At 30.9% G+C, this 14,146-nt stretch overlaps 1 protein-coding gene across 2 annotated transcripts in view; it reads right to left on the reverse strand.

The window, feature by feature from the left end:
• Nucleotides 1–4,905: 4,905 nt before the first annotated feature.
• cact (cactus) overlaps nt 4,906–14,146 on the reverse strand; it is a 31,542-nt gene continuing 22,301 nt past the window's right edge. For both annotated transcript variants that reach the window (NM_001163711.1, NM_001163710.1), the window contains 1 exon segment: nt 4,906–5,683. In NM_001163711.1, coding sequence (NP_001157183.1) covers nt 5,295–5,683 — 389 coding nt within the window. In that variant the 3' untranslated portion in view covers nt 4,906–5,294.

The following is a 14,146-nucleotide window of genomic DNA, read 5'->3' on the forward strand; positions in this document are numbered from 1 at the left end:
AAACAGTAACCATAAATGGCGGGAAAATGTTTATTCGGATATTTTGAGCGTTGAACGGATTTTGGGGCTTCACAATTATTACATTGCCTAGGCGGAATGATTATTGCATCTTTGATGCAAGAAACTTATGTTGACAAATGAGAGATGACGAGGAAAACACGAATAACGAATGACTGTATGGTTCACTTTCTTTATTGGAAACTTATTACAAAGACATTGAAAAGCCTACCTTTTGGCATAATTTACGTTTAAATGTATCAGCAGTTGTTAATCTTTATTGTGGTTTTGTAGATTTACCGCAGCATTTCATGATTTATTCAGTGGAAAATTGTAACCTAAAATTCACACACTTCACTAATTTATTGGTTTTTTGAGCCAAACTTTGTGTTCGCTGTGATCCATTACTTATAATCTTTAATTAGACAACTGTTTGATAACACTTTGTAATCAAAATTTAAATATTTTTCACTTTTTATCCACTTTCAAGTTCCAACAATAAACACTTTATACCACGAAAAACTACAGAACCAAAGTCAACGCTAGTATTTACCACAACGTAATTAACACTATACACGCAAAATTGTTGAACAATTCATTAAATGTCAGTTAAATGTGGAATTACGAAAATTTCTTTACTGTTTTCGACACAGTTCAAAAGTCATCACCAGAGGGCGTCTAGTTAATTTTATTTCTGAATTATAGACAATCACCGAATTTATTGTTCTGATTTACCAATTTTTCAAACGTGAGAAAATCTTGACATTTTTGACGTACGTTTTTGAATTTTGATGGTGAAGCCATCTGTAGAGTGAATAATCGTTATTGTTGCCCTGTCAAGGTCCGTGTCGTTACTTTAGTATAACTACTGGCTTTGGTTTTAAGTGTGTTTATTTTTATATAAAATTTATATAAAACTTTTAATTTCATTTTTTAAGGTAAGATAATCTTAAGGTTAGAAATAAATAAATCTAAAGGAAAATTGTTTAACTAGCGTTAAACACTGATGAAGAAAATAAGCACAGTGAAGGAAATTTTAAAAAGCTATTAAGATTTAGGATCGATGCCGGTGATACAATTTTAAAGAATCACCTAGATAATGCTAGTGCAAGTGCGACGTACACCAGTTGGAATATACAAAATCAAATAATTGAGGCATCAAATGAAATAATTTTAAGCAAGTTGGTTAACAAAATAAACTTAGAAAAAACTACATCAAGTGACGCTAGGATTCTTTTAAACAGTATTAAAATTCTTAACTTCTCTTCACTGCCTTAAAACTATATTTTCGTATACTCTTCCTTTAAGTAAGTTACTGCTAACTTCCAGTTTAGATCTTTGATCAGCTATTGACTTTGTTGAACAAACCATTAATTCTTTAAAATTATTACAAAAAAACGCAGAAACTCATTTTGAAAAAATAAATTAAAACAGTCCAATATCATTTACACGAAATTTTCAACATACCAATTGTGGTACCCTAATTAGTTTCAAGGCAAACACATCGAACCAATGTACCATTTGATCAGCCAGAAATTTATTACAAAATTTCAATTTTCATCCCTCTTTTAGATTCTTTAAATTTAGAAAACACAAGGAAAAACTACAGAATTTTCAAAGTTTAATTCCATCTTTGGAAAAAATTGAACAAAATTTTCAAGAATTTTTCGCGCTCCATTCGTTTTATTCTAAGCAAGGGTTTTTAAATGATATTTCAAATGAAACAATTTTGAAGGCACAATTTGAATTATGGAATAGGAAATTTGAAAACACCACCATGGCTTTATATAATGAATGTAATGCAGTATTGTTTCCTAATGTAAAAAAAGTTTTTACAAATATTTGCGACGCTTCCTGTTACAACGAGTACTGCTGAAAGATCTTTTTCTTCCCTTAAGTATTTAAAATCTTATTTACGCAACACTACAGGACAAAATAGATTAAATGGCTTAGCATTATACATGCATCGATATTGAAGTAACCTGTGATGAAGTGTTAGATATTTTGAGTTTACGAAAAAGACGAGTAAACATTACTCTTTAAAGATTTTTTTTATGAACCGATAACTGTTTTCGATAATTTTTGCGTTATTTCTACTATTTATTTAGGTAAACACCTATTCACCTGTGTATAACTTGTTGCCTACCACAAACCACTCATACGCATATAATTAAATAAATAAGTGAAATATTTTGGGCTCACATGTTTTTAAATATTTCTTTTGCTTAGATAAACAGTGCATAAAAACATCCATAATATTAATTTTCCTCATGTTTATCGAACTCAACCTTGATTCATCTCACATTTCATTTTCTCTCCGACCGTTTTTTCTTTCAGTGTGAATAAATTCCTGTTTTCCCCATTCGAATAAATACATTTTCGTTTAAAGTTTTTGTTTTTTTATTATTAATTTAATTATTACATTCCGCGCCTAAGTTCAGGTTGTCGTTGGAAAAAAATACAATTAAACCATAGATATTTAAAAACTCGTGAAAAATTAAGATGACATCACGATGTTAACGAACTGAACATCCTATTGAAAAAAAGGCGATTGTTTTACTATATTGTAGGAATAAAACAAAGTATTCAGCTTATTGCTGCCTTCATTGTGGTGCTACACGTCGTCACTTAGGGAATTCCAACAATGTTGGTGGTGTCTGAATAACTCGGGAATCCCCAGTTATTAAAATTTTAATTTGCAAAGTATTGAGTGCATTGCTAACAGCTTTTGCTGAACGCTGATTTAGAAACGAAATAAACGCTTAAAAATATATACAGATAAACACACTGCATTTATTAATAATTTGTTTAATATTTAAGGGTGTCCAGGAAGAAACAACCCACAATCAAAAATAATCGAACAAAGATAATTTTGACAATACAGGGTGTCCCAGTGAGTTGATAAAGTTAATAGTCTAAATGTTAGAAAAGTAATAACTTTTACTTCATAAGCCACAGATGCTAGTCCCCTGCCTCACCTAAAATTATTTTCAAATATACAAGGTGTTTCGGAAATGAGCTACAATACAAACTTAGGTTTATTTAAATGAAACACCCTACATTTTTTTTAGATGGAGATTTTAAAACTAATGATTTTGACCTAAACTTTTATTAATTGATTTTAATTAGTTTATGAAATATTTTAATTTTCTGAACAAAAACAAGCTCTTTTGTTAATATTAAAGTTATTATTAGCTTAAAATTCTTAGCCACTTAACTGTTATTGTTTTTAGATAGTCAATTTAAAGGTCTTTTAGATGCAAAAGTAAAAAATAGGGAATTCCATTTAAAACTTTAAAGTTATTTAATTTTTAAACAAACCTCTTAATTTTTTAATTTTCTTGATCGAAGTGAGCTAAGAAAAAATACAGTCTTGAAGTTTGAACATTCTATTTTAAGGTGGTGAAAGTTCCACTTTTCTAAAACTCTTAATTTTTGAGTAACAAATTTTTAAAATGAGCGTGTTTTCGTTAAGAAATTACAATACTTCAAAAATCAAGCAAAATCGACCAATAAAGGTTTAAGTCAAAATCATTAGTTTCAAAACCTACATCATAAAATGCAAAAAATATAGAGGTGTTCCATTAAAAAAAAACATAAGTTTGTATTATAGCTCATTTCAGAAACACTCTGTATGTTTGAAAATAATTTTAGGTCAGGCAGAGGGTAGTATCTACGGCTTAAGAAAATATTTTTTTTTTCCAATATTTAGACACTAATAATGCACTCGCGGGGACACCCGTATAAAACTTATTGGCTGAAAACTGTTGTTCAGTTAATTTAAATTTCGTCTACTATTTTCACCACGAAATATTCATTTTTCCAACAAACTATGCTATTTTTACGTTGTACAGTCACAATCAAAATGAATGACACTCCTACCAACCGGGCTGGATAGCAAAGTCCGACTAAAATCTTTTACGTCATAAATTTCAACGAATGTTATAAAGTAGCTAAAAGTACACATTATCGAAAATAATAAGATTTGTGGTGTCATTTTTTTTGATCGTGACTGTACTTATTTACCGTTATTCGGAAGTAAAATTACCGTTGAGGGCGCCACTGAGCTAGGTCGAAAACAGTAACCATAAATGGCGGGAAAATGTTTATTCGGATATTTTGAGCATTGTACGAATTTTGGGGCTTCACAATTATTGCATTGCCTATGCGGAATGATTATTGTATCTTTGATGCAAGAAACTTATGTTGACAAATGAGAGATGACGAGAAAAACACGAATAACGAATGACTGTTTGGTTCACTTTCTTTATTGGAAAATTATTACAAAGACATTGAAAAGCCTACCTTTTGGCATAATTTACGTTTAAATGTATCAGCAGTTGTTAATCTTTATTGTAGTTTTGTAGATTTACCGCAGCATTTCATGATTTTTTCAGTGAAAAATTCTAACCTAAAATTCACACACTTCACTAATTTATTGGTTTCTTGAGCCAAACTTTGTGTTTGCTGTGATCCATTACTTATAATCTTTAATTAGACAACTGTTTGATAACACTTTGTAATCAAAATTTAAATATTTTTCACTATTTATCCACTTTCAAGTTCCAACAATAAACACTTTATACCACGAAAAACCACAGAACCAAAGTCAACGCTAGTATTTACCACCACGTACTTTTAAAGTGATTCTTTCTATTGTAAGTAATTAAGACTATACACGCAAAATTGTTGAACAATTCATTAAATGTCAGTTAAATGTGGAATTACGAAAATTTCTTTACTGTTTTCGACATAGTTCAAAAGTCATCACCAGAGGGCGTTTAGTTAATTTTATTTCCGAATAATCCCTTTACTTTTAACCGCCCAAACTCGGTTGATTTTAATAATTATTTAAAGGTCAATAATGACGCTGGGACAGCCTGTACTGGCGAAATAAAACACTGGTTTAGTTTTCTATTAATTTTATTTGTCGGTTTTAGGGACTAAAATTAAACTAAAAATAATCGAGATAACGCTAGAGTGGCCTATGTACAGAAATAATCCAACAACAAAAAAAGAAAAATAAATACAACAGGATTAAATTTGAAAAAAAAAATAATTTACACAAGAACACAATACTTCGTCTCGACCATTGCAAGAAATCGCACCATTATATACAAGAAAACATCATAAATTAAAAAAATAAACCGATGCGATTCCTTCGTTACTTGTTGTTTGACCGCCGAAATCGATCACAGTTTTAGTATCTAATATTTGGCAACTGATTCCTCCTTCGCTTCGCGCGCTCCGAAGGCTCGATTAGTTCTCCTCTTCCTCGTCGTTTCAATCGCTGTGTTCTAAGCGCTGGCGTCGACTAAATTTCGTACGAAAATCGCATTCTCGTAAGCGTTACTTTCGGTTTCGCTGTCGCTGTACTCGTCCTCTGAGGCGGTGGAGAAGGGCGAAGACGCTCCCCGTGACCGGAGCGCTTCGGCGATGGTCGCCGGCACCGGGAAGCCGAGCTGGAGGGCGCTGTTTCCACCGTAGGTGACGGCGTCGGCGTTCAATTTCGTGCATTCGGAGAGTAAAAAGTGCGCCAGACGTTCATCGCCCCGCACTATGGAGTAGTGGAGGGCGGTGTAACCCTGGCGACCTTCTCGGGCGTTGATGTCGGCGCCGTACCACACCAGGTGGCGCAGAACGTCGATGTGGCCTTCGATGGCAGCCACATGCACGCACGTCTGACCTGGAACAAGCAATTCACTTTTATTTCCGCTTCCCATTTTTTTAAAACTATCCAATTTTTTCATAAATGACGGTTCCTTTGATTTGCTGGTTCTTTGGAATTTTGAAAAAAAAAAAAACATTTAACTGTCCCAGCTATTGTTTTTACAAAAAAAAAACAATAATATTGTTATTGTCAGGTTTACAACAATTTTAGACAATTATTACAATTTTTACTTATTTTCGGATTACCGAATTACCAGATTACCAATATAGGGTGATTCTTTTAGAGCCTACATTAGAAACACTTTAACTTCTAATAAAGCTAGAGCTTTAAAATTTTGTATACGAGGGCTGTGATAAACCCTTGAAAATAAAAATTTTATAAAAAATTGACATATGTCAAAAAGTATGACAGATAAGTGCCAACAACTTGAGTAAATTTTACTCAGCTTAGGAAGGTGAATTCAAATATGGAATAAATATGTGTGGTTACTATTCGAAAATAAAATTAACTAGACGCCCTCTGGTGATGACTTTTGAACTATGTCGAAAACAGTAAAGAAATTTTCGTAATGCCACATTTAACTGACATTTAATGAATTGTTCAACAATTTTGCGTGTATAGTGTTAATTACTTACAATAGAAAGAATCACTTTAAAAGTACGTGGTGGTAAATACTAGCGTTGACTTTGGTTCTGTAGTTTTTCGTGGTATAAAGTGTTTATTGTTGGAACTTGAAAGTGGATAAAAAGTGAAAAATATTTAAATTTTGATTACAAAGTGTTATCAAACAGTTGTCTAATTAAAGATTATAAGTAATGGATCACAGCGAACACAAAGTTTGGCTCAAGAAACCAATAAATTAGTGAAGTGTTATAAATTTTAGGTTAGAATTTTCCACTGAAAAAATCATGAAATGCTGCGGTAAATCTACAAAACTACAATAAAGATTAACAACTGCTGATACATTTAAACGTAAATTATGCCAAAAGGTAGGCTTTTCAATGTCTTTGTAATAATTTTCCAATAAAGAAAGTGAACCAAACAGTCATTCGTTATTCGTGTTTTCCTCGTCATCTCTCATTTGTCAACATAAGTTTCTTGCATCAAAGATGCAATAATCATTTCGCATAGGCAATGTAATAATTGTGAAGCCCCAAAATATCCGAATAAACATTTTCCCGCCATTTATGGTTACTGTTTTCGACCTAGCTCAGTGGCGCCCCCAACGGTAATTTTACTTCCGAATTTAACATTTCAAACTTGGCGCCAATTGTTTGTAGTTCCTTAAGCTCAGCCATTTTGAAAATAATTTAGTTGAGCTCAGAATGGTTGATTTAGATTGTACACAAAAAGCTCTTTTTGTAATATTAAACAAAATCGCATCAACTTGAAAATTTTGGCATTGTAAGTTGCGTCATTTACCGCGAATTTAGGCTTTAAAAAATAGGTTACGTTATATGTCAGTGTCAAATTGTACAATTCTTTAAGTAGAAATCCTACAAAATACGTTAAGTCAGTCAAGTTTTCTGCTTATAAGTAACACTGCTTAGTCATTTTATCGATAATTGAGTACATTATTTGCACTTTCAGTCGCTAAAAAGGGACGTTCAGACAATCATAAAACTGCTTCACTCATATAACACATTTTAATAAGAAACCTAAATAAATGAATGGACAACTAATCAAATAAACCAAATAAACTTGTGTATTGAAAATATGAACGGACAAAAAAGGAGGCCGGTAAAACCTACCTTACAAGTTATTTTAGACAAATAATTAGTTATTTGCCATTTTTTTTAAAACTACAAATAGAAAAGATGTTTTATTTGTTGAGCTCTATTACCTGTTAAAATTACAAAACATATTTCTGATACACCCTGCATTATAGGTGAACCCTTCAGTTACACCACTTACACCACCTATTTTTAAAAAAGGCAACACTGATAACCCACATAACTATCGTCCAATCTCCATTGTTCCCATTTTTAGTAAGATAATTGAAATTGTCTTTAAAAACAAATTAGTGAATTACTTTGACTCGTTAAATGTGCTACATAAAGCTCAATTTGGATTCAGAAAAGGCTGCTCCACCATCCAAGCAGTCAGCAACGTTGTTAATAAGATAATTCAGGGTATTGAAGAAGGTAAGCTCATGGCTGCAACATTGTTAGACCTTAGTAAGGCTTCTGATAGTGTGAATCACGACCTGCTTATCCAAAAACTAGAGATTTACGGAATTAGAAGCAAACCAAACAATTTTATTAAATCATATCTAAGTAACAGAAAACAGATGGTTACAACAGGTGGCAATAAATCATGTGTATAAACCCTCACAGCGTACCTCAGGGTTCCGTACTTGGGCCTGTTTTATTTATAATATATTTAAATGACTTTTGTAATTATTTACTTCCTTTTAAAAGTGTTCTTTATGCTGATGACACAACCTTTATAGTATCAGGTAAAGATAAAACTTCCCTTCAACTAAGCAGGCAAACTTTGACAGACAAAGCAACGTCGTGGTTCGCATCAAACTTCTTGGTGGTAAATTCAGATAAGACACAGCACATTGACTTTTCTTTTAACAATAATAATATAACTGGCCACCATGTTAAACTTCTGGATGAAGCTCTAAAGTGGAGTTCTCACATTGAAAGCCTATGCCAAAACCTATATGGTCAAATTTATCTCATCAGACAATTAAAGAAAGTTTTAAATTTTGAATGGTTGTTAACTGCATACCATTCAATTTGTCACTCACATTTAACCTATGGAGTGACTTTTTGCCTCTCATGGTAATAAAATCTTTAAAATTCAGAAATGAGCAATTAGGGTCACAGCTAACATTAGCCGCTATGATTCTTGTAGACCGTGGTTCATAAAATTTAACATAATGACACTTGTTTCAACATATATTTATTTCTCTTTGCTTGAAATCCACCAATCATCCCATAATTTCAATAAACATGCAGACTTTCATAATCATTACACACGATCTGCACAACTACTTCTGCTACACCGTTTCAAAAGTAGCAATGCCGTTAGAAATACATTAAACCTCAATCTTTATAATAAGCTTAGTCCAAACACAAAGTCTCTTAAATTAAATGCTTTTAAAACCGTTATTAAAAGGTACCTTATAAATGAATGTTATTATAGTATAAATGAATTTTTATCTAGTTCCCTCGCGATCTAGCGGTCTCTCTATTCGTAATTTATACCTTTTTTTATGTAATTTTTCTCCCTTTTGTTATCTGTTTAACTTGATATGTTTATATTTATTATTTTTAATTATATTATAATATCCTAATTAGTGTCCATACGTGACATGTTTAATTTCTGTGTATTCAGAGAAGATGAACGAATAAATTATTATTATTATTATTATATAAATCGCTCAGTTTGTCGAATTTCCAAAGAATAATTATTGGAAAATACAGTCAACATCATTTTTATTTAATTTTTCTTAAAATTGTAGATTATACGGGGTGTTTCAGTTTGGTATTCACACTTTTCTACCTTTTTTTATTTTTGTAAAAAATAATACAAACAATACATATTTTTGGATGAAATAAAATCTATTGGACAGAATCATCAGTTTAGCTTTTATAATGACATTTGTCAAATCGGTGACTGTCAACTTAATTTTTTGCATCACTTGATAGAAAATTTACTTCAATTTTAAACATGTCAAAATAATAGTAAATAATGGGAAAAAAATTGAAAAATAGATTATTTTAGATAAAAGAGCTACATGACAACGAAAATAATTTTTATAAACTTTTATTCACAATTTTTTATAGCCGGTTTCGTTGATTTGCTAATTTTATCAAAATTTTCGAAAAACAATACCATTCAAAACCGTCATACGTTCTAAATTTGGTTAGTTATTGCTCTTATGAAACAAAAATAAAACACACATCGATATTAAATATGTACTTGTTAAAAAAAGAAATATGTTTTGATGTAAATCAAGTTTCCTTTAATTTAATTTTTTTCGCCTTTCGAAGTAACTCAATTACATGGTCCTTCGAGCCGGATTATAATTTACAAGTAAACTCTTCAAATAAAATACTTAAATCCTCACTCACTTTGTCTAATTTCTAATCGATAATTACTTGAAAATACGTCAGAAACATCATCCTTATTTTATTTTTATTAAAATCGTAGACCATCTAGACCACTACATGGAAATTTATAAAATAAGTTAAAAATAAATAAATCGTCGTTTTCTTCGCCAAACTAGCGATTAAGGCTTTCAATGGTTTCCTGATTTTTGTAAAAAACAAAACTTATTCAAAAGGCCTTGAATCTTGGGCTTTTAATTTTTTGTTTTTTTTTTTTTTCAATACGAGTATATTGTCATTAGTTCGTCTTTACAGGAACTATTTTTTTGGCGAATCATTGGACAGTTTTTTTTAATTTTTTTTTTGGCATTTAAAGATAAATTTGGCAAATTTCCTACAAAAAATTTTGGTCTTTTTATATACTCAACGTTAGAATGGCCAAAACAAGGTTCAGCTGCCTGATATTTTAACGGAATTGTTAGAATCACAAGTCAAAAATAAACTCAAAAAACATAATTTCAATTGTTGCAACAAAATAAATAAAAATTCATAAAATAACGAAAGAATGAGCAATTTAGCGTTTTTTGCGTCTTGAGGTCAAGAAATACCTTAAGATTCCATTATTTGAGACTTTTTTCTAATTCTAATAAAATAATATCTAAATAAATAATAATATAATATAAATAATATTATAATAAATAAAATAATAACATTTTAATAAATAAAAAAATTAGTATACCTAGACAATAGTTTCTTTTAAATGTGAAGTTGTGAAGAGTTAAACAGTCCTTTGAGTAAAACAACATATAATTTTAACCTTGCCAGTAAAATTTTTTTCGAAATTTTAAGAAAAGACACTCAAAATCGGTCTAAACTAAGATTTCTTGAATTTTCTAAATTATTAGACAATAGAATAGTAAAAAAATAATCCTTTTATTCCATTGTAAATAATAAAATGGCATTTTAGCCATTGATTACTTCATGGTAAAACAAAATTTTTGATGTTTTTTTCATTGTTGAATTCTTTGACAATCAAAAAATAACAAAATAATAATTCAATCGAAATAATGGATGGAATAAAATTTATCTTTTCCAGCATTTCTCGAAGATAAAATAAAATTTCATCGTCCTTATAACTATTTTAGTCAGAGAATAAACAGTTTTTGAAAAAAATGCTAAAAGTTAGTTGTATTAAGGCCGGTTACGTAACATAGTATTTCTTTTATTTTTATAATTTCTGACATTTTTGTGTCGTTACATTACTGTACGAATTTTAGAGAAAACTTCGCCTCCGTGACAAGATCGCATGTTTGCTGTTTGGGGAATCCCGACATTGCAAAAACTCGAAGGCTCGTTTAGGGATTTTCAAGGTTTTTTTTATGGACAAAAAACCACGAACAAATCCGGTAGGTTTTTTGACCGCGCGTCTGTGACCTAAAATGGTCCGAGTCCCTCAAAAAAAAACGCACATACCTTCGTTACTAAAAATAACCCGTGTCCAAGTTGCCAACTTTAAACCGCCGAAAACACCGATCGATTCAATGAAACTTCCTGGTTTTTGTAGTTTTTAAGACCAAAAAAGCACTGCGTCCCGTCTGTGTCCCGAAATAAAATCGATGTTATTTTGGTAAAATATGCGGAATTCAATGCCGTTGCTTGTGCCAGACGCGTCTGGTTTTCCCCGACATCACAAGAATCCGCGCTGCCATCCACACGAATATTTTTAGAAATGCATTTCAGAATGAAACGAACAACTCACAGCATTGCTATGTCCAGGGAAATCCGCCGGTAATTGGGGTTAAGTGACAAAATTCAAAAACGTGGGACGTTGAAAAATATGAAAGCGATTATTTTTAAAACTTTCCAATTGTTCAATTACAGTTCGGGAATCCCCTAGTGATTGGATCGATTTTTCCAACACATTGCGGTGAATGACGACAGTTTACAGTCACAAGTCACAAGGAAAATTCATTAAAAAAATTTATTAAAATAAAATAAAAATTTTGTCGCGTTTGACGAAAACAAGTTTTAAATGTTTTGGCGGGTTCTTACAGGAGTGTCAATAACATTTCGAGTTCTTTGATGTTTTTATTTTTCTTGAAACTAGATTACCGTCACCTGTTTGTTTTTAGTTATTATTGTGTTAAAAAATTGAATTATGAATTAGGGAAAGTTTTTTACGGTTCCATAACCTGCGCTCTTTCACTCTATACAATGACCTTTAAATAATTACTACAAAAGAGATATTTTTTAACAAAAGCCGCAAATACCCCTGCATCTCCTGTTAAATATACAGAGTGTCCAGAAATAAGCTACCATTTTATTTTGCAGCATTTTAATACTGAGTTTGATCTAAACTGTGATTGATTTTTTTAACGAAAACACGCTTCTTTAAAAAACTGTATTACACAAAAACTAAGAATTCTAGAAGAGTAGGAACTTCTCCATTTTAAAGGGAAAATTTCAAACTTAAATCTTATTGAGTTGAGTTTTATAAGTCGTTCTATTGTGGCATAGATGGTTTTGGAGCACGACAAAGGAGTGCCACAATTCGAGTGTAATACACTATTTTTTCTGCTTTCCATTTTTGTTGTTAGTTTTTTTTAGTTTAATTTTGTTAATTATTAGGGCTTTACAATAAACGAGTTGATGCTGTTGACACCTAGCCCAACATTGATACAACTCTTAAAAATTTACTAAAAGCAGTTGCACAAAAGTGAATATTTTGTGAAACCAAAGTAGAAAAAAGTTATTACTAGCTAAAATTTCACTATTCGACTATAACAGCAGTTAATAATATTTATAATGTTTAAAGTTAAATGACTTGGGGAATCAGCTTTTGGCGAATTATTCGTTTAATTTATCAGATTTACAGAAAACAAAGCTTATTCTATTACAAAAATAAATTCAGTAAACCCACAGTAATACCCTCTTTAAATTCTAATAAAAAATTTTGGTTTTTACAATTGTTTTTATCTACTCGATGACAAAATGGCCAAACTGCCTGAGAATTGAGCTAATTATGTTTTTATAAATAAGTCCTATCTTTAACATTACAAACATAAAATCAATAAAAAAGGAAAAAAACAATAAAGCATAAATGCGCTACAAAGTTAAAAATAAATAATTAAAATTATAATTAATAACTGTCTTTTGTTCGACAAACACTCGTAGAAACTGGTTTTTATTAAAAACAAATCATTGGATAAACTTGGATCTAATTTTTGTAACAGAAGTAACAATGTTTGAAAAAAAATGTTAAAAATGTTTATGTTAAAGCTGGTTTCTAAAAGAGTGCAGAATTGTTTTTAGAAAAAAATAAAAAAAGTTATTCAACTTGCAATTGTTATTCTTAATATCCTTTATGTTGAACTAAAGATATCTAAAGGTTAGGACATGAAACGAGGTACAAATAAAACGTTCCCGTCTTCCATAGTTCCCTTAATGTCACCAGAGAGCGCAGTGAGCGCATTACTCTAAATTTTCAGAGCAATTAATTTGAAAAAATCGTTGTATTTGTATAAGGGTTAACAAATAGCAAACAAAAAATTACAGGCAGTTAAAGCATTAAATTCTTAATAGTAGGACATAAACATAATGCAAATTTTTTATCGTACATTATATTTTTAAAAATTTAAAACTTTCACAAATTTGCACTTTGCCCGATATTTTTCAAAACGCTGCGAATACGGCTGAAGATACAAAAAAGATGTAAGGAACAAAGTTTTAGAGAATTAAATTTCCCATAATAAAGTCCGCGACACCATATTTCTATCTTCAACGGTTTAGGTATAAATTGACTTTCCGTTACTTGACCACCGGTTAAATGACACAAATCCGTGGCTTGAGCGTCTTTAGGGCCTAAACCTTTGACGATAGAGATCTGATCTCGCGGACTTATTTAAAGGAAATTTGATTCTCTACAACTTTCTTTTGAACAATTTTCTTGTATCTTCAACTGTATTCGCAGCGTTTTGAAAAATATGGGACAAGGACCAAATTTTAAATGTTTCATAATTTTTTTCGCATATTTCTTACAAAAATTTTAGTCGGCACTTTTTCTCAGTCTGTTAAGAGTGCCAAGCTTAACATTTATGCATTTTTTCCAAATAATAAATGAATTGGTTGGATTTAAATTAATTTAAAACGATTTGGCGCTGAGATTCGAAGCGCCCTCATTTAGTACTCTGCAGTACTATTTTTTTGGGTTCAGAAAATCCTGCGATTTTGTATCTCGTTTCGTCTCCTAAGTTATAGTGCTCCGTAATTTATACTTAAATAGTAAATAAAAATTATCCTACTTCGAGTCAAATATTCACAAAGCGTCTCAAAATTTTGGGAATTTCCCGCCTGTAAACAATGCGTCGTTCTATTTTTACTTGACGAAAAATCGGAGCGCGTGATTTCGTGGGCG

Source organism: Tribolium castaneum, chromosome 2 (genome assembly GCF_031307605.1).
Source record: "Tribolium castaneum strain GA2 chromosome 2, icTriCast1.1, whole genome shotgun sequence".
Taxonomy (NCBI): domain Eukaryota; kingdom Metazoa; phylum Arthropoda; class Insecta; order Coleoptera; family Tenebrionidae; genus Tribolium; species Tribolium castaneum.